This window comes from Labrus bergylta, chromosome 13 (genome assembly GCF_963930695.1).
Source record: "Labrus bergylta chromosome 13, fLabBer1.1, whole genome shotgun sequence".
Lineage (NCBI taxonomy): Eukaryota > Metazoa > Chordata > Actinopteri > Labriformes > Labridae > Labrus > Labrus bergylta.
Window position 1 is genome coordinate 4561146 of NC_089207.1, and position 19801 is coordinate 4580946.

The 19801-nt window shown below is 46.0% G+C and overlaps 1 protein-coding gene across 2 annotated transcripts in view; it reads right to left on the minus strand.

The window, feature by feature from the left end:
• Positions 1–4237: 4237 nt before the first annotated feature.
• bcor (BCL6 corepressor) overlaps positions 4238–19801 on the minus strand; it is a 33472-nt gene continuing 17908 nt past the window's right edge. For both annotated transcript variants that reach the window (XM_065962604.1, XM_065962603.1), the window contains 8 exons: positions 18030–18314; positions 16315–16622; positions 14858–15154; positions 8661–8827; positions 8115–8260; positions 5768–5845; positions 5504–5657; positions 4238–5421 (listed from right to left, as the gene is read on the minus strand). In XM_065962604.1, coding sequence (XP_065818676.1) covers positions 5091–5421; positions 5504–5657; positions 5768–5845; positions 8115–8260; positions 8661–8827; positions 14858–15154; positions 16315–16622; positions 18030–18314 — 1766 coding nt within the window. In that variant the 3' untranslated portion in view covers positions 4238–5090. The remainder of the gene's footprint in view (positions 5422–5503; positions 5658–5767; positions 5846–8114; positions 8261–8660; positions 8828–14857; positions 15155–16314; positions 16623–18029; positions 18315–19801) is intronic.

A 19801-nucleotide genomic window follows, 5' to 3' on the forward strand; every position in this document is an offset into this window, starting at 1 on the left:
TGTTAAATTTGTTAATTGAATAAATGATTATTATCATTTAGGTAATAATACCTCTGAATTATTTGATAATTGTGTTACATTTTTTAATTGAATAATTTATTATTATTATTATTTAGGTAATAATACCTCTTAATTATTTGATAATTTTGTTAAATTTGTTAATTGAATAAATTATTATTATTATTTAGGTAATAATACCTCTGAATTATTTGATAATTTTGTTAAATTTGTTAATTGAATAAATGATTATTATCATTTAGGTAATAATACCTCTGAATTATTTGATAATTTTGTTAAATTTGTTAATTGAATAAATGATTATTATCATTTAGGTAATAATACCTCTGAATAATTTGATAATTTTGTTAAATTTGTTAATTGAATAAATTATTATTATTATTATTATTTAGGTAATAATACCTCTGAATTATTTGATAATTTTGTTAAATTATTTAATTGAATAAATTATTATTATTATTATTATTTAGGTAATAATACCTCTGAATTATTTGATAATTTTGTTAAATTATTTAATTGAATAAATTATTATTATTATTATTATTTAGGTAATAATACCTCTGAATTATTTGATAATTTTGTTAAATTTGTTAATTGAATAAATGATTATTATCATTTAGGTAATAATACCTCTGAATTATTTGATAATTTTGTTAAATTTGTTAATTGAATAAATTATTATTATTATTATTATTTAGGTAATAATACCTCTGAATTATTTGATAATTTTGTTAAATTATTTAATTGAATAAATTATTATTATTATTATTATTTAGGTAATAATACCTCTGAATTATTTGATAATTTTGTTAAATTTGTTAATTGAATAAATTATTATTATTATTATTATTATTTAGGTAATAATACCTCTGAATTATTTTGAGTTTTCTTCTAGAAAACGTGACTTGTGTCGTAGTCAGAGCCGGCCCTAACCCACTTGGTGCCCTAGGCAAGATTTTAACTGGTACCATTTGTATTGCAACCAATTCCACCACCAATCACAATATTCATACACTTCAAGAAAACTGGCTCACAGCTTTATGGTTTACAGCTTTTCTTTACGATCAGTGTCAATCACTTCTGATAACTAGTCTGCCCTCCTCCACTACAAAGAGCACATAACGAGCAGGGAGCAAGAAAATAGGACCTTTTTAAATAGGTGATGCAGATAAAATAACATTAAGTAATAGTTAAACACACGTTTCTTTCTTTTTTCTTCTTATTTTCATCAACTGTTCTTCCTCACTCATTTCGGGTACCAGGATGTCCCGTATGGACGGCAGGCGCCCCTAGAATTTGCCTATACTGCCTATGCCACGGGCCGGCCCTGGTCGTAGTATAACTGTAAGCACTGTCCTGCCCTCCAGCAGAACACTCGCTGATGTGTCGCCTGATCATGGGCGCCATAATGGGTGGGGACCTGATTACCCAGGGCCCCAATGGATAAAGGGGCCCTCAGCCCTGAGTAGGCTATTCCTTATAAAGCTGGTTATGAAAAAATGGGAATGTCAGGGGAGGTTATCCACTTTAATTTTCAGCGTTAGAAGGAAAGTAAACTAAAAAAGTGAGGGTAATTATTGAAATTGTAAGGTCAAGATGAGTGTGGTTGAATCTGGTTATGGTATATAGGCCTGTTAATAAAAAAAATACCTTTTGCAGAAGTGCCATACCTTATTTTATTTTATTATTTTTTTTTTTTTTCAGGGCTTTTTGTGCCCTTATCTGAGAGACAGGACAGAGGACAGAGTTGGAAATCAGGGAGACAGAGAGTGGGGAATGACATGCAGGAAAGGAACCAGAGGTCGGAAGACAACAGCCTCCATACATGGGGCGCGCGTACTAACCACTCACTGCGCCACCAGCGCCCCAGGAGTGCCATACCTTAGCTCAGCAATCTTTGTACATTTGTATTGATTTAGTGACAGCGTAATATTTGTGAGCTCCACACACACACACACACACACACACAGTCAAACATACACACTGTCAGCGCTGTGCGTGTGTGCCTGGCTTATTGAAAAATATAAATTCACAAGGACTTATTCAACCCATAAAACTTTTAAAAGCAATTGTAAACCTACTAAACGCTTAAAATGCCAGAAATGTGCATACATTACAAAGTTGTTGGTTTTTTTGTTGTTGCTTGATTTAACCGCAAAAAAAACGTCAAACTGTCATTCCTGAACTGTTTATGTCTCCTGCAGTTTCATCACAATCTTGAAAAAGTGTGATTATCTAAAAACTCAAAGCAATCCTTTTGGAGAAGGGCATTACATTTACTTAGTGGTCTGGGATCCTGCCATGTGTGCAGAGAGAGGATTCACCATGGTTAGAGTCCAACCTGTGCCAAATATTAACTGACAGTTTGATTAAATTTATTGATATTTTAATTAATAGGAGCCATGTTGTAGACCATCATCAACAATTGCATCAAATGGAATATAATAATAATAATAATAATAATAATAATATATTGTTTTTTTATAGCGTTTTTCTAGGAACCCAAAGACGCTTTGACAAAAAATAAAACCATAAAACAAAACAAAAAACGACGAGGACAGTACAATGAAGAAGTAATGTAGGGGGAGGGGGAGTTAGTGGTTCTAGGCAACGTTGAAGAGGTGAGTTTTGAGGGATTTCTTGAAGGAGGTGAGTGTGGGGGAGTCTCTGATGTTTTTTGGGAGTGAGTTCCAGAAGGAATATGTCTGATTTATTTGACTTTTGTGCCACAAACTGTCATAAAGTTGTTGTTGACACAGGGCGTATAAACGGCTGAATTAACCTACCATCTCTAGTGATCAGTTAAAGTTACTCATCTGAGTCAATGAAATAAAATCTTAATTAATACGTATGTAGATCAATGGACAGTTTCTCTGTATATAAGAGGGTCACTTACAGTAGGCCTGTATCTTCTTTTTTTTGTTCAGTCTAGCGGGAGAGTGAACCTCCTGCCAATTCTCTCTCTCTGACTCTCTGACTCAGGTCTGCCGGGCTGAACTTTGCTTTAGGATCTTAATTAGCTGCCTGACAGCCTCTTGCAGCTCCTTGACCTTCACCTGGAGAGTTGAAATGAGGTAACTCCTCTCTGACTGGAGACAACAGCTACAGCTCCAACTTCATACCGTCAATGATCGGTACCGTTGCAGATTCTTAGTGATCTTTTTTTAAAAATAAAATTAGATCTTAAGATGGTTCCTGAGGTTGATGGTGATTTTAATCAGCTTAATCCTTTTTCAGAGGAGTACTCAAGATTTGCATATCTATTGCCCCATGGGAGCTGGTTTACTGTGAAGCTCCATGGTCAGCTAAACTGCTCCTGAGTTTTAGTCTTTAGTCTTGTCAGCCTGCCAGCAGAACTCCCATGCACCCGCTCTGTGAACTAGACAAAGCTGCTGGGAATTTAGTGTTCATTCTCTCTGTCTTGTGTGACTCTGTAGGTGTAGGTATTTTTTTTAAAGGGATTAACTTTACTCAAACAGGAGGGTATGGTGTATTTGTTTGGGGCTGGTGTATGTCGGAATGCCTAAAAACAAACAGTGCCCATTGCAAGACGATAAAAAAATGTTACTTATTGCCACAGTGGGACTAATATCGATTAATAGGTGCAAAGAAATCAGTCAGACTTTGGATACACAGACCAGGCTTGTTAGTTCAGTCTGTGTTTTCGTCTTTTACTCAAATGACACAGAGATGTGACCAATTTTGCCCAGTTGTTGGATGAAGACAATAACATACTCTCTTTGACCCTTAATATGAAAGAAAAAAATAGCACTACTTCACTTTTTATTGAAGTGATAATTCAGTTATCTTCCTGTCCATCCATCCAGGCTGGATGAAACCTGTTCAGGTCACCAGTCACCCAGCTATCTCATTGAGTTAAACTTAATATCAACGTAAAGTCTGATTTAGCAGTAAAGCGAATTCAATTGAACATCAGTTACAGTTTCTGCCCACTGGAGGGCGCTGCAAGCCTTCAGCACAGAGAGGCTGCAAATGGGAGGTTGTGGGTTTCTCAGTCATGGCTGCAGCGAAAAAAAATGAATGACACGGACAATACAAAAGTATTCCAAGAGATGGCAATGCAGGATTACTTTGTAGTCCACATCGTAGAGGGGCTTCATCAGTAATGATGAAAAAAATACTTTTATTTTAAAGGGCAGCCTTCAAAACTACTTTCCTCATCCTCAAAGGCGACATTGAATAGAAAACAGGAACACACTTTCTCTTGCAGTTTGTATATTTATTTTTAAGCAACTTCTTTTGTAAAATATAAATACAAATTAAGAGATATTTTAATTACAAAGTTAAAACAAAAAAATGAACACACCAAAAATTACTTTACTGCAGTAGCTTCCCTGTTATGTACAAGCTCTGTGCTGAAGGGGAAATATCAACATCATCTTAAAACTTTTATTATACAAACAATTTTTTGTAGTTTTGCGTGTGAAAATGCAGACTACACAGGAAGCGAAAAACTTGAACGTTAAAATAAAAATAAAAATAAAAGATACAACAGAATCACCCCTGAGGCCAAAGCCGGCGCTGAAGTCTGAGGAGAAGAAAAAAAAAAAAAAAAAACAGGACATCATGTGCTTCCTATAAACACAAATACCACATTCAATAGCACAGCCTCAGTTCTATCCTGTACAGCTACACACAGGCACAGTGTGCTGCGCGCTCACACACTCCACTGACAACAAGAACTACACCCTGTTGCCATAGAAAATCTCTCAGAGAGGAGTCGTGAGCAACAAAAGAAAATCTCTTATTATTTATATATATATATTTATATATATTTATGAATTTATACATATATTAATTTATAAAAATAAGACCATTATTAAGTCACAAATATTCTGAAACTCAGTTGTCAGAGGGTAACGTTTCAGCAGCCCAGTTAGCCAGCAGGTCAGTCCGTCTATACAGTGCACCAGTGCTGATCCAGAGCCGGGCTGAGGCGTGGGGAACTAAGGGTCATGGCTAAGGCAAAAATCATCATAACCCTCTGCTTGGTTCTAAAGAAAAATGCAGTCGCTAAAGGATTAAAGTCCAGGTGCAGTAGTTTTGGGGGGTCAAGACGAGCTCAGTTTGCCAACCGCCTTGATTTTTTCCTTCAGTTTGTCCCCGGCGTGGTCCCAGTTGTCATCCAGACACTCCAGCGAGGAGCCCAGCAGCGCAGCCAGCTCCGCGCTGTCTTCCACAAGGTCCAACAGGTCCTTACTGTCCGGCTGGAAGCCCTCCAACTCCTCGGGGCAGGAGAAGAGCTGCGACAGAGACGCCTGCCGGTAAAACTCCGCCTCTGCGACGGTCACCACCTCCATGTGGGGGAAGGCTTGCCGGAAACCGCGGGCTGACATCCGCAGCCGACGGAGGACGTCGGAGAGGAGCAGCCAGTTCCTCGGCCTGGGAGAGAGAAAATCAGGATTTAGTGACAATGATGAAAAAAATGTTAATTAGTGTTGTCTGCTCTTGGGATGCAACTCACCCCTGGGAGAGGGACACCTGGATGTTGTAACACGGCAGCAGAGGTCGGTCAGAGAACTCAAACTCAAACACCTCCCTTTTGTCATCCTCGTCCTCGTCCTCTGGGCCTGGAGGGTCGGCCAGGATGTCATAGATGCCGCCCTCTTCGCTTGATTCTGAAACACAAGTTATTTTTAGCGAACATCCAGATTAAGTTTTAAAATAAAAAGACTTTAAAGCTCTTTAACACACACACACACACTACAGAGTCATCACGGGTACTCACCACACACAGCGCTGCCATAGAATTCCCAATAAATCCCAGGGTCGTCATCCGAGCGGCCCTGAAGGTCGGCGAAGTAATCTATGGAGAGAGGAGGAGGAGAAGAGCGGAGCCTGTTATTCAAGAGTCAGAGCCCTGGGGGACAGACAAGCAGGCAAATACAATTGCCCTTTAAAGTCTGCAGCAGAAAAAATGGATAAAGAGCACAGTAAAACAGAAGAGGGGGGAGGAGGGGGAGGAGGGGCCGTGTCAAGAGAGAAAAGAGAAACAAACAGAGCAAATGTTTTGGGGGGGGATGAAGAGGAGAGGGAGGGGGGAGGGGGTGGGGGGGGGAGGTGGTGATGGTCAGGGGCCAGCGGCTGTACCACGGGGGAGGAGAGCGACTGTCTCCGCTGGGCGAGAGAGCTGGCTCAGTTCAGAGCCGGGCTGCCAGGAATCAAACAAGAACCACACACAGTCGCAGAGCGCAAACACACACACACACACACCCACACACACACACACACACACACACACACCCACACACACACACACACACACGAGCTGGAAACAAACAAGCAGAGAGAGAGAGAGAGAGCTGGATAAGCACACACAGCGAGAGCAAAGTGTGTGTGTGTGTGTGTGTGTGTGTGTGTGTGTAAAGCACACGCATGCACACACACACACACACTTGCAGAGCGAGAGCTGGGCTTTGTGCCAGCGTTGAGGCGTGGGGCGTCTGGCGTGTGTTTGGAGGGATTAACGGCCTCCAGATGAGTGGGACCAGGTGGAGGGAGGGCAGCGATCGCTCGCTATCGCTCATTTTCTCTGCTGCACGATCCCTCTCCCCTCCCCTCCCCTCCCCTCTCTCTCTCTCTCTCTCTCTCTCTCTCTCTCTCTCCCTGCTCTGTCAATCGAGCTGCCATCGATCCATCCGTTCACGCTCTTTTCAAAATTCAACACCATCTTTCCAGCCCCAGACGTGGAAATCTCCCTCTCTTGCAGCGAAACCTGTTCAGCGTGAACTTACACTTGTTCGTTTTCACCCTGATCTCCCTTCCTGTCTCCTGCGTCTCGTCTCATCTTTTGCTCTAAAGCCTCTGGCGTGTCTCAGATAATCGGTTTTAGCTTGTTAGATGTTCATGTAATATTAAGCAGCTGGCTTCGGAGGAAGTGCGTGCGCGCATGTGTGTGTGTGTGTGCTCTCATTTCCTCCTCCGGTACACAAACTCGCTGCCTTCTCTAAACTTTTAACTACAAACATTCAGACGAGCATTCTCAAACACACACACACACACACACACAGACACACACACACCCCGACTACAGCCAACGTCATACTGTGGTGAAAAGACACATTCAGGCCCTGTCACGCACGCACACACAAAAGCAGAGTCTCCAGCCAGAGCGGAGCCCGTTTCCGCACGTACACTGAGCAAACACAGTTGGCGTTGCTAAGTAACCAGATAGAGGAGCTCAGAGGCAGCAGCACGCACCCCGGCGGGCTGAGACTCCCTGTCTAACAGGTGGTCGAGGGAGGGAAGGGGGAGGGAGCGGGGAGGGGGGGGCGACAGGATGACAGAGAGGGACATGTCTTGTGGCGGCACCAGGGAGGAGGATGAGGATTTACAGAGAGCGACTCAGACCAACAGGTTGCACAGAGGTCAGAGCGGAGGGAAAAAACAGGCAAGCAGTGAAGGAGCCAGGACTGAGGACGTTTTGGGAACTGTGTGAGTAACCGTGCGTTTTAACAACCTACTCTTAGCCGACCTCCGTTATCCACACTCTGGTGAACTTTCTGTCTCAAAAAACTGTGCAAAGAAATCTCGGCCAGGGGAAAAACGTCCTTCCATTCGGCTTATTGCAAAAGATTTAAATCCAAAACAAAAAAAAAGAATTGTACATTCAAGGCTGTAAGAACAGTTTAAGCAGCAATTCTATCCTGTTTTTAGATCCCAAAAAGTCATTTATTGTTATTTAGGGGTTTTAGTCGTAAGGTGTAAGCTCAATTTCCACTCAACAAACCAGTGTTAACCACACAAGATGAATGTGAACGCTGTGCAGTTGCCGCTTCTACTTGGATGTTTATCATCTGTACTCATGGATAGTTTAGTACCAGATATATTTCTGATTGACATCATTAGCCCAAAAAAAAGACAGACTTCTATAAAAGTCCTCAAATCCACTAGTAAGCTTTGTTTTCTAGCCAGCATATATAACGTTTTATTGGTTAAATCACAGCAGCCCAAAATCAGAGCCAGAAGCTGAATGAGCCTGATGGCAGAGGGTGAAAGAAAAAGTCCTCCACGTCGACGTGTGCTCTCAAAAATGCGCAGACTGGTGCTTTGTTAAACGTCTGCAGGGATCTTACCAGTGAGGAAGTGCTCCATGCTGTCGCTGTGGGTCATCTTCAGCAGGCCGCGGCCAGAGTAGGTGGCGAGGGTAGGGTCAGCGCCGTAAGAGAGCAGGATGCGCACCACGTCCAGGTGGTCATTCTCCACAGCGTCGTGAATTGGCCTACGCACATGAGGTGACATAATCTTTAAAATGAGCAATCGCAATCTGATCTCAGTGAAACTTAAACAGTGAAATGATCAATTTAACAAACTTCTTAATGGTCGATAAAAGCTGACCGGCTACAATGCACATGTAAGGCCTTTGCAGGGTTTCATCCCCAACTACACATTTTAATTCTCTTGACTGTTTAAAACTGCAGCAAAACAAGTCAAATCACTGCTCTCCTTACGCAAATAGAAAATCCATCCCACGAATGTTATGTGCAAACTGCAGTGATTCAACTGACGACTAAGTCATGGTTTGCACTTTAAGGGCATGTGGAAAAAGCCAGGACAATGTTGTCATTGTCCGCAGAAGCCTGTGTGACTGTGTGCGTATGAACGAGTGTGTTTGTGTTTACCTGGTGCCATCCTGTGCACTGCAGTTGATGTCAGCCCCGTAATCCAGCAGGTGCTGGACGATGCTCAGCCAGCCGCGAGCGCACGCCTCGTGGAGAGCGCAGTAGCCGGCGTAGTCTCGATGGTTCACCTCGCACACTCTGTTCTCCAGACAGTACAGCACTACCTCCTGGAGAGAGCCAACACGGAGGAATAGGAAGGTTTTAGTGGCGACAACCCAAGCAACACAAGAGCAAGCACGCATTGCCAGACAGAGCAGACGCACACGCAAACAGTCCTTCCCTTTACAGTTCCTGTGGGAGAGAAATTAGGGAGAGGAGGAACTGAGCGTGTCGGGGCTAACACACACGCTCACTCACAAATGCTCCATAATGCTAACGCTGGCACCGGAACACGTCGAGGAGACTAAGTGTGACTCAACTGTATTTAGCCTGCCAGATTTTGCAAAGTGTGTGTGCGAATGTGTGTGTGTGTGTGTGTCTGTGTGCCCACGGTTGGGCCTGGACTCCGCTGTGGCAGCCAGTTACGATGGCTGGGATCTGAACACAGCGTAATGGAAGCTGAACAAAGAGATTTGATAGAGGCGCTTAAGAGTTGGAAGCATTTCCTCTGGTCTAGGGCTGTGACAGTTGGCCATCCAGCACTAAGTAGTCAGACTGGTTTTTATTGTACTGGAGCTGCGTCTGCTGCTACTAAAACAGAGAGGAGAGAGAGAGAGAGAGAGAGAGAGAGAGAGAGAGAGAGAGAGAGAGAGAGAGAGAGAGAGAGAGAGAGAGAGTCCAGCCGTTTTGTTGTTATTGGGCCGGTCCGAGGACGGGGAAAGTGTGTGTTCTACACTGCAGGTATGTTTGTCTGTGTGGATATGAAACTTATTGAGAGATTGGATGGATAAAACAACCAAAAATAAATAAAGCTTTTTATATATTTATCACATGCATGTGAATGCAAGACTCATACATCCAGAGACATGCAAACTCTGTCCTGCTAACAGTCCTGTGCCAAGGGGAGGAAAGCTGCTCATCTGAACCTGGGGAATGACTCCGAACTTCCATTTCTATGCTAATTCTAGCCTGCCGTGGAGTCCAAGTGTTTATCTCACTCTCTCTCTCTCGTTCAGCGCAAAGAGGAAGGAGGGAGGGAAAGGACAGGCAGGCAGCGAGAAGAAAAACAGACTGACAGAGGGATGAGAGGAGGGCTGGAGAAAGCAGAGGAATGGGAGAAGAGAAGAAGGCAACACCCCCCCCCCCCCCCAACAGATGACAGATTAATGAATCTGTGGATGGAATCTGCTGGGGCTGTCCTCTGGGCTGCAGCTGATAATAACAAGAGATGAAAGGCTGGGTGGCAGTTGTAGTGCAAAGTGTTTGTGTGTGAGAGAAGAGAGGGGGGGGGGGGGGGATGAAGTGACAGGATGGAACAGAGGACGATTGAGCCGTGGAGGAAGGAGAGACAATGAAGATTTAAAAAAAAAAAAAAGAAAGAAAAAAAAAACAGGGCAGAAGTGGAAAAGTAGAACCAACGAGAAAAAAGTGAGCAAGTGTGAGCAAGAAAAAAAAAAGTGTGAGAAGAAGAGAGAAACTAGGGTGTAGGGTTGTGTGGGTGGGGGGGGTGGGGAGGGGTGGGACGACGCTCCAACTGGTTTTCACTCGCTGCCAACACTCTGTTTGCCTGCTGGAGAGAGATTCAGGAGCGCTGTGCTGACGCTCCCCTCTGGGGGATTCCGCTCGCTCTCTCTCTCTCTCTCTCTCTCTCTCTGTGTGTGTGTGTGTCTGTCTGCGTGAGTGAATGAGAGCAAGTGTTAGCGAGACTGAAGGGCAGGGAGTGTTGATATGCAGCTTGCCTAAAGTGCGTGTGTGTGCGTGTGTGTGTGCGTGTGTGTGTGTGTGTGTGCGTGCGTGCGTTTTTGTGGAGCAGACGTGTATGTGTGCCTGGCTGTGGAGGAGGCGTAGCACTAAACCTCCGAAGCCGTGTTTAATATCACTAGGAGAGAGCGAGGAGCTTAGCACAAGAGCCCTGGCTTCCCGCCACACACACTCGCAGCCACACACACACACACAAACTCCTCCGCAGTAAAATGAGACACCACCCCCCCTCCCTCCCTCCCTCCTCTCTCTCGCTCTTTCCCTCCGTCCTCTAATCTCCCTCTCTAGAATGCTTCCCTGCGCTCGCCTGCAATCAATGCATCACTCAGACATTTAACCCCTTGCGGAGCTGCCTTGTATGCTCCTAGCGTACAACAGTGTGTGTGTGTGTGTGTGTGTGTGTGTGTGTGTGTACCAGTGTGTGTGTATGTGTGTGTGTATGTGTGAGAATGTGAAAGCTTACTAGATGTAGTAGTTGACGCATGAGTGATTTTCCCCGTGCGATGAACAGACTAAGCAGTAAAGAGTGGGTGCGTGCCTAGACAAGTGAAACGTGTGCGTGTGTGTGTGTGTGTGTGTGTGTGTGCGCATGATTAAGTCTGTCATATATGACTGTACTGGGGGGGAAAGAAACCTGTCAATCTTGCCTCCAATGATTTCAGTTAGGTTGATCAATCTCACACTGATTCACTCGTATTCATTCTTCTGTTCCAAACAAGAAACTTCAGATTGAGAAATATTTTATTTAAAGCTCCAATGAGGACCTTTCTGTTTGTGTTGATTTTGGCGCCCCCTGTGGACAAAGCTATGGTAACAAGCATTAAAGTAAACGTGCACAGAGTTGATAAATCGTCTTTCTAATGATCTTGTTTAGTTTTGTTGGTCGTATAAAGGCATCAGTATTCATTTCAGTCTGTTTCATGACCAGTTAAAACTCCTCTCATGAGCTTTAAAAGGTGACCACCCTTAGGGCTATAACTAACAAGGTACTGTCGGAGCTAGCTCTGTTGCTAACGAGAAGCGACATTAAAGTAGCACGATGGTGTCATGTGCTTCATGCTTTTTACAGCATTGCATTTGTAAAACTGACAAAACTTCAAAACAGAGTTTGAAAATGTAAGCGCTTTGGACTTTGTTGGGTTCTGCTCCCCAAAAATGTCAGTGCTGCAAGACTGCTTTGGTCAAAGGTACATATTTGCAAGTCAATGGTGATTAGAGTGGAACTTTAAAAGTCAGTTTGAGTTTACTTGAAGCCCCCCCCCCCCCCCCCCCCCCCCCCAAGCGAATCTCTGAATTACACATATCAGTCTTTATTTTTTATTTTCTGCTATGATAAATAGAGGTCTAGCTGCGCTCTTAAAATGCAATCTAGTTTTTTTTTCACTTTTCCTTTGGATCATACGTGGTTTCAGAAGGAAAATCAGAAGTGATTCATGTGAGGAGAATAAATTACAGATTGCACCTTTATCTGTGCTTTCAATGGGCAGAGCTGAGGGGCCCCGGCACGAGGGGAGAAGGATGAAGACATCCGCAGAATCTCTCCTCATTACCATTTCAAATGCTCACGGAGCGAGTCAGAAGAGGGAGAGAGAGAGAGAGAGAGAGAGAGAGAGAGAGAGAGAGAGAGAGAGAGAGAATAAAAGCGGAGGGAGGAAGAAAGAAAGAAAGAGTGGGCTTTCGTGTGCAGAGGCACGGATCGCAAAACTAAACGAACATGAAATATGCACGGTGTCGGCCCGGGCATCGGGAACATCACAGAATGGTTGCGCGTGTGTTAAATTACACGCGTGTGTGCATGACGTGATTCTGTGCCCTGTGTGTGCAGGTCTGTACAAGAAAGGACGCCTGTGTGTGTGTGTGTGTGCTTAGACAACAACCGGTGTTTCTGACTTTCTGTGTGTGTGTGTGTGCTTGTAGGGAGCGTGTCGGTTGTGTGTGTGTGTGTGTGTGTGTGTGTGTGTGTGTGTGTGTGTGAGAGAGCTGATTTGGAATTTGCATGCGCAGGTTTGTGTGGCTGCGCGACAGAAGCGAGGAGCGAAACTCGTCACTCTGTGCAGCATATGGAGAGGAACACATCAGGACGCCTGTGCATGTGCTTATTGGGTCATAACCAGTGTTTTGTGTGTGCGTATTTCTGTGTGTGTGTGTGTGTGCTCGTAATCAGGATGTGTGCCCTTGTGTGTGTGTGTGTGTGTGTGCGTGCCTCTGTCTCTCAGGCCCTCATATCTCTCTGCCTGTGTGTGATAAGCCCAGAGCTTGCGGCGCTAAAACACCAGCGTGAGACAAGCTCTCTGTGCGTCTACAGGCTTGTGTGCAAGTGTGTGTGTGTGTGTGTGTGGGGTGGAATGCATAAATTGGTGTGTCTCTCTGCGCACAGCCTTGTGTGTGTGCTTGTTTGAGAGTATGTGTGTGTGTGTGTGTGCATGTGTGTGTGTGTGTGGGAGCCCCAGGGGTCTGCCCCGGGCTTATCACACACAGGCAGTGAGAGACGAGCTTCCTGCGAGAGAGAGAGAGGTAGAGAAAGAAAAGGGAGGGAGGGATGGGGGGGAGAGAGGGGAAGGCGGGGGTGTTGTTTGCGCAGCGGTCAGCGCCTTGTTTGTGTAGTCTCAGGTTTTCTCCTCCCCTCCTCCCTCCTTTCCCTCTCCACACGCGGAGCGCAGGAAGGGAAAAATGCTAAGGGGGAGAGAAAAAAAAAAAAAAAAAAAAAAAAGAGAGGGAGGGAGGGAGGGAGGGAAGGAAAAAAAAATGTTCGAGAGAGACGCATAAATCAGAGAGACGAGCCAGCTTCTCTCCAGCACGGCTGACTAAATCCTGCTGCTGCTGCGCTGCACCCTGTGTGTGCGTGCGCGCGCGCGCGTGTGTGTGTGTGTGTTTGTGTGTGTGCGAGCGAGAGAGAGAGCGAGGGAGAAAAACAGCCGCCGCCGCTGCTAACCACAGTCACCACGGCACATTAGAGGGCCATTAGAACGCGATTATACTCCCAGTGCTTACCTCTCATTCACACTCCTGCTCTCTCTCTCTCTCCCTCTCTGACTCACACACTTCACACGTAATCACGGACACACACACACACACACACACACACACACACGCACCGACACACACCCCTAATCATCATAACCATGTACAACAACACACACACACACACACACACACACACACACACACACACACAACCATAAAGCAACCAGTTAATGAGCGACAAAAGATACCCACACCTATTTACAGTTCTGTGAAGATACCTCTGCTGGTGATAAAAAAATGATCACGCACACTCAGAAGACGGCATCAGAGACGGGGTGAGAGGTGGAATGGACACACGCGGCATAATCTGCAGCTCAAGTGGCATGAAAACCACTTGGATCAATAAATCAATTTGTGAAATCTGTCAACAAGGAAGGAGGGGGGGAGAAACATTTAGGCGTATGAACAGAAACATGAGGAGGGAACAGGACAGCAGGCCATCCAACTTTAATTAAAAGCCTCCTGAGCAATGGGAGCTTGAGAGATTCATGGAAATATACGCCCTTCTTCTTATTCTCTCGTATATGTGCGGAGAACAAGGGGATCTGGTTCAGGAAGGAGCGAGCGATCGGCAGCTACACAAAAAAGGAGAGGGAGAAGGAAAAAAAAAAAAACTTCCGATGCTAGTGAGAGGCAGCGAGCATCAGTCTCCGTATAATGATCCCACCGATCCCTCATGCTGTCTGCGCACACACACGTATGTGTCTGCGTGTGTGCGTGTCACACTTCGCCTCACGGAAAATTAATGAGATGTGAGAGCGGAGCGAGGCAAGAGGAGGGGAGGCGAAGAGGGAGAGAGGGAGGGTGAGTGTGTGTGTGTGTGCGCTCGCGGGAAAGAGGAGGAGGAGGAGGAGGAGGGGTGCCAACGACAATCTGAGTCACAAAGAGAGGAAGAGAAAGAGAGCGCTGAGAGGAAAGGGGAGGGAGCGAGCGAGCGGAAACCTGAGAGAGAGAAAGAGAGAGTAGCGGGCGAGAGAAGCCGAAAAAGATGGAGTAGGGGGAAGAACAAAGCGTGCGTAAGGGCAAAATAGGAGGAAATGATACAAAAAGCAAAAGAGGGAGCTTGAAAGGGGAAGGATAACAGACATACAAGAGAAGAGAGGGAGGGGGGGGAGGCAATTTTTAGTTGAGCTATGTCTGCCAGAGTCACAGACAGGAACAAAGTAGGGGGGGAGAAAATGATCTCAATTTAAGAAGAGAGAGAGAGAGAGAGAGAGAGAGTGCAGATTTGGAAGGGATGAGGTGTAAGACTGTAAAATGTGAAGAGAGAAAAGCGATAAGGCGCGAGGATGACTTTGAGCGAATCCCATTACCTCGTAGCCGAGTCGTGCCGCTCTTTGGAGTAGCGTCTCCCCGGCGTTCTTGTTCACGATCAGCCGGCGAGCCTCGGGCGGGATCGGACGCACCGCGGGGGGCTCGGCAGGGGGGGTCCTGTGCGGCCCCCCCACAGCCGCCTCCGGTGGGACGGCAGCGCCCGCTCTGCCGTTGTTGGCCTGGGGCTGGAGGCAGGGTGGACAGAGCGCGGCGGGGGAGCAGGGCTTGACTGGAGAGCAGGGATAATGATTAGGAGAGGCGGCTCCCTTCCTCGGAGCGCTGCGCTGCTCGCTCAGCTGAGGGAGAGAGAGAGAGAGAGAGAGAGAAGAGGGGGGCAGAGTGTTACAGCAACGGCCACATCGCGGACAGTCAAGGGCACATGCATGACACACTTGAATACGCACACACTTAGAAGAGGGTGTAACGTAGCTGTGGGAATAAAGAGCACACAGACACACAACTATGATAGTTCTTTTGCCAAAATAAATCGACTAAAATAGTGATGACATCATGAGGCGGAAATCTGGAAAGGTAGATTTCTCAATAAGTTTGGTCCTTTCACAACTTTCATTCTTTTGTATACTACCTTCATATAGTCAACATATATATTGTACATTAGATTGTGTTTACACATGATATTTATGCATCACTGAAAAAACACGTGCACACAGCTTTCACACCAACTGTTTACGCCCCAAACACGGCAGGTTGGCACACCACTTTTCCTTTAACCGCTAAACCAACAGAGCCTTCAGAGCGCAACACGCCAGAGACAGGGAGTTGCATGCCTCTGTGTGTGTGTGTGTGTGTGTGTGTGTGTGTGTGTGTGTATAGTGCGTGCCCTCTCAGTGGAATTCCATGTGGAAGCAGCTGTCAGGCTGAAGAGGAGAGCAGTGTGGGTGGAAAAGAACTAGCCATATTTTTTCCCCCCCACAATTTCCCCCCCCCAATGCTTGATTTTTCTTTTTTTTTCTTCCCTCTTTTGAACTCCGGCTCTTCATACGCTCGTCTGTGACTGCCACATTCCTCGCTGCGAGAGTGAGGGAGTGTGTGTGTGTGTGTGTGTGTGTGTGTGTGTGTGTGTGGACACTGACTGCGATGTATAATTGCTCCGGGGTTTAGTTGTAATGTCAAGAATGCTCACCAGCACTCGCAGCCCGTGGCACGCACCCACACACAAAAAACGGCGGCGATGACACGCTCGACAATTAAGGCCAAAGACAAACACACATGCAGGCAGGCGCTCCGCAGGGAGCCACTAAGGGCACGAGGAGGTCAAAGCTCCAGCAGCACTCTAAACATTGTAAACATACTTCCTTCCTCTCTCCCTCCCTCTCGCTCGCTCGCTCGCCCAGCTGCATAATCGGAGGCGCCGACAGGCATACTGAAACAGACTCTGCTGCTACAAAAAAATCCAGACGCCCGTATCGCAGCCAGACAGCCTATCAGCACTCACCTTGTCATCCTCAGCTGCTCCCAGATCGGCTGCACAACGCTGGCCCGGGCTGCTAGGTGTGGCCTCTTTCCTCTTCTCCCGCTCCCTCTGACTGGTGTGTTTGGTCTTGCACGGCCGCTTGCCCTTGGGTTTGTCGGTGTCACTATGGCGACGGGGCTTGAGAGGAGGGGTGATTCCTACGGACGGCTCCGGGGCAGGGGAAGGGGGGCCCCTCCTGGGCTCCTTGAGGCCACGGTCACCTGAGAAGGGGCCCAGCGGTTGCGCTCTGTCCTTCACTTGGCTGGGGGGGAGGGGAGAAGCAGCGACTCCTAGAGAGAGGGGCGGAAAGAGGGGGGGAGGCAGAGTGAGCGGCCGATAAGTGTGAGAGCTCAGTGGGAGGGGAGGATGGGAAGGTATTGCAAGGCCATCTCTCACCCTCTGTTGGTTTATTAATGAGAGCACGGAGCTGTCTGGGAGTGCAGCATGCCTGCTCGCTCAGGAAAAATGTAAAATAAATAAAAACACAACGTTGCACGCATAACAGAGGCTCACATGAACCTCTCCTCGGTGACTTGTGGGCACTCATTCGCCGCAGCAAGACAGCTACAATGAGTAATCTATCTAAACAAAAGGTGGCCCCTTTCTGGTGTAAGTAAATATTTACCTTAATAACAAAAGCCTGCCCTTGAAAGCATAGTGTCAAACGCAGTTAAATAGCTCAACGGAAATACTTCTGAAAAGGATCATCGAACAACATTTCTCGTTTTGATTTGTATAAGCTGCGCATTCAATAAATCATTCACTGAATACCCTTGAGGAGGAAATTATAATCATATATCTTGGTGAAACTTCATATACAAGCACTTTCTATGTCACCCATGATGCAGAAAAAACACTTTTAGAAAAAGCACATGCTTAACAGAAATGAATCTGTTTTATCTAATTAGCGGAATCTTAAAGAGTTGTCTCTTTTTTTCTTCCAGACACAATAAAATAAACATACTGGTTGTAAAAAAAAAAGGACAAAAAAAACATAGCTGTTGCCAAGGTGATGTTATCTTAAAAAAAAGGTGAAAGCCAAAAAAAAAAAAAAAAGAGGAATTCAGTGGCCAATCGAGGCGTGCGTTTCCTGCAGGAAACATAAAACCCCCAAATCTCCTCTGCTTTATTCACTTCCTTTAATCTTCCGCCTGCTCTTTTATTCTGTCTTCGTCTTTGCCTCGCTCTGCCTCCATTTGGGCGCATGAATAAGGGAAAGCCCTGGTTTTAATAAGTAACCCCCCCCCCCCACACACACACACGCAGACTCCCCCCACCTCCCCTTTCCCTGTGACTGGTATTGAGAGGAAAAAAAAGCAAGAGAAAATCATTGATCACAGATTAGTCACACTACACCTGCCTACGCATATCTGCAGCAGCCACTTCCGTCACTTGCAGAGCACTTTCATCGTTCTTACAGAACCTGCTTTAGAGCCGCTGAACAAAAAAGCCCAAAACCACAAGGGAGGGGGAGATTTTTGGCTTCTAGTCCCTTGGTCCTGCTCCTTATTCCACCTAGAAAGACTTTCCTCTGCTGAGGGGGAAGTAACCCCTACTTCATTTCCCTTTGCCCCCCTAACGCTGCTCACGGGAAATCCCCGAAAAGACAGGCCTCTCAACAAGAGAGTGAAACGTGAGCCAAAGATAGATTTCCGTTACCCTAGCTGAACTCCGACACAGCGGCGGTTCATTCCTACCATTAAGCAGCTTGTCGCAGCCCCATTTCCTGTTGATCTCGGCTCTCTGTGCTGCAGCTCTGTCCTCCGCTTCGCTGGCCCTGATCTTTCGCTCTCGCACATTCTGGGTTGGAGGTACCAGCCTGGGCTGGGGCCACGGTCTCTCCTGTTTGATGTGGAAGCTGTCGGGCGAAGCCGCGCCGGCAGCAGGCTTGCTCAGTCTCAGCCCTTTGAGCTCGATGCAGACTTTGAGCTTTCGCACCTCGTCGTCATCTTCGTCGTCGAGACAGGTCTGCTCGCGCTCATCTGCAAAAAAAAAAACACAGAATGAGTATGTTTTTACATCTCATTAAAAGAGCAACAGAGATTTCCTCCTGTTCAAATCCTCACATGGAACTGGTTTAACTAGGGATGTGGGCCATTAGTCCGCTAGACGAGTGAAGTTCAGCACCCTCCCTAGTTAAACTTTTATCATTTCAATTCAGCCCAGAAATGCTGGCCAAATGATTGGTCTAAAACATAACCGAGCCACCCACCACTACCCAGGGCTGTAGCTCCAACTAATGGCTACTGCTTTAACAGCCACAGTGCTCTACTACCCGGATGTAAACAAGCACAGTGAACTGATAGCTCTTAGGAGGAGCAGCATGGTTTGGTAGAATTTTGAACTAGAAAAATGAAGTTATATGTATGCGATGTCAGGTTAAACTGGCATATAACCCTTAACCAATGCATAACCACATTCAACCTGAGAGGAAGACCAACTGCTGGTGGTGCTAGCACTGCTAACCTAATTGTTTTTCTCCAATTTTATAAACCGTGGGAAAAAGATTGAATCAGAAAATATCTCACCCTGCCATAGAAACCCCTAAAAGATGAACTAAAAAATGAATTTTTGGTAAGCTTAAACCCCAATTGGGATCTCTCTGTGTCATTGAGTTGACATTTTGGCCGTAAAAGCCACCCCCCCTTATAAGGTATGTTCTTCACTTTCTGCAACACACAAAACTATTGTATGTACATACTGAACTACAGACAACTGAGCTGAGTACAAAGGCCATTAATCACTACATTCTTATGGCTTGTAAAGCCCCCTCCAGCCATACACACATGCAGGAGAGGAACGGAGAGGGATTTGAAACAGACGGACTGAGGAGTGGAAGGGGAGGAGAAGTCAGAAATCGTGTGGAGACACAAAGCAATAAAGACCGGAGAAGCCGAGGGAGAGATCCCCCCCCCCCACCACCACCCCTTTAAATTCACAGGGGACAAGTATTTGACTCGTCTGCCAGTGCCGGGGAGAGCGAGCGTGATACTGCATGCCAGAAAAAAATAAAAAAGGGAACCCAAACAGATGAGGGAAGAAAGAGAAGAGATGAAAAGAGCAGCTTTGAAGAGGGTGGGTTAGCGCAGCGGAGGAACAGCAGAGCTGAAAGCAGAGAGGGAGAGAATGGCTGTCCCTCTTCCTTCGCTTCTCACTCGAACTCCGCTAGAAGGCAGGATTAAACACTTCTCTGCGCTGGCTGCCACACAGAGCAAAAGATGGGACAGAGAGTGGTGAGGGAGCGGAGAAAAAAAAAGAGCGGGGGGATTGTGATGGAGGGAGTTTAAGGTGGAATTGATTGGAAAGGAGGAAGCGACACAAGGAATAGAAAGAGTTTTTTTAAAGAGCATCGGATGAGACAGGGCTCAGCGTAACGCGAGATGAAGGGGCGAGAGAGAATTGGCAGAATTAGAGACAAACATGGAAAGCAGATGAAGGGGGGGGGAGTTTGAGGGAAATTGAAGTGGCA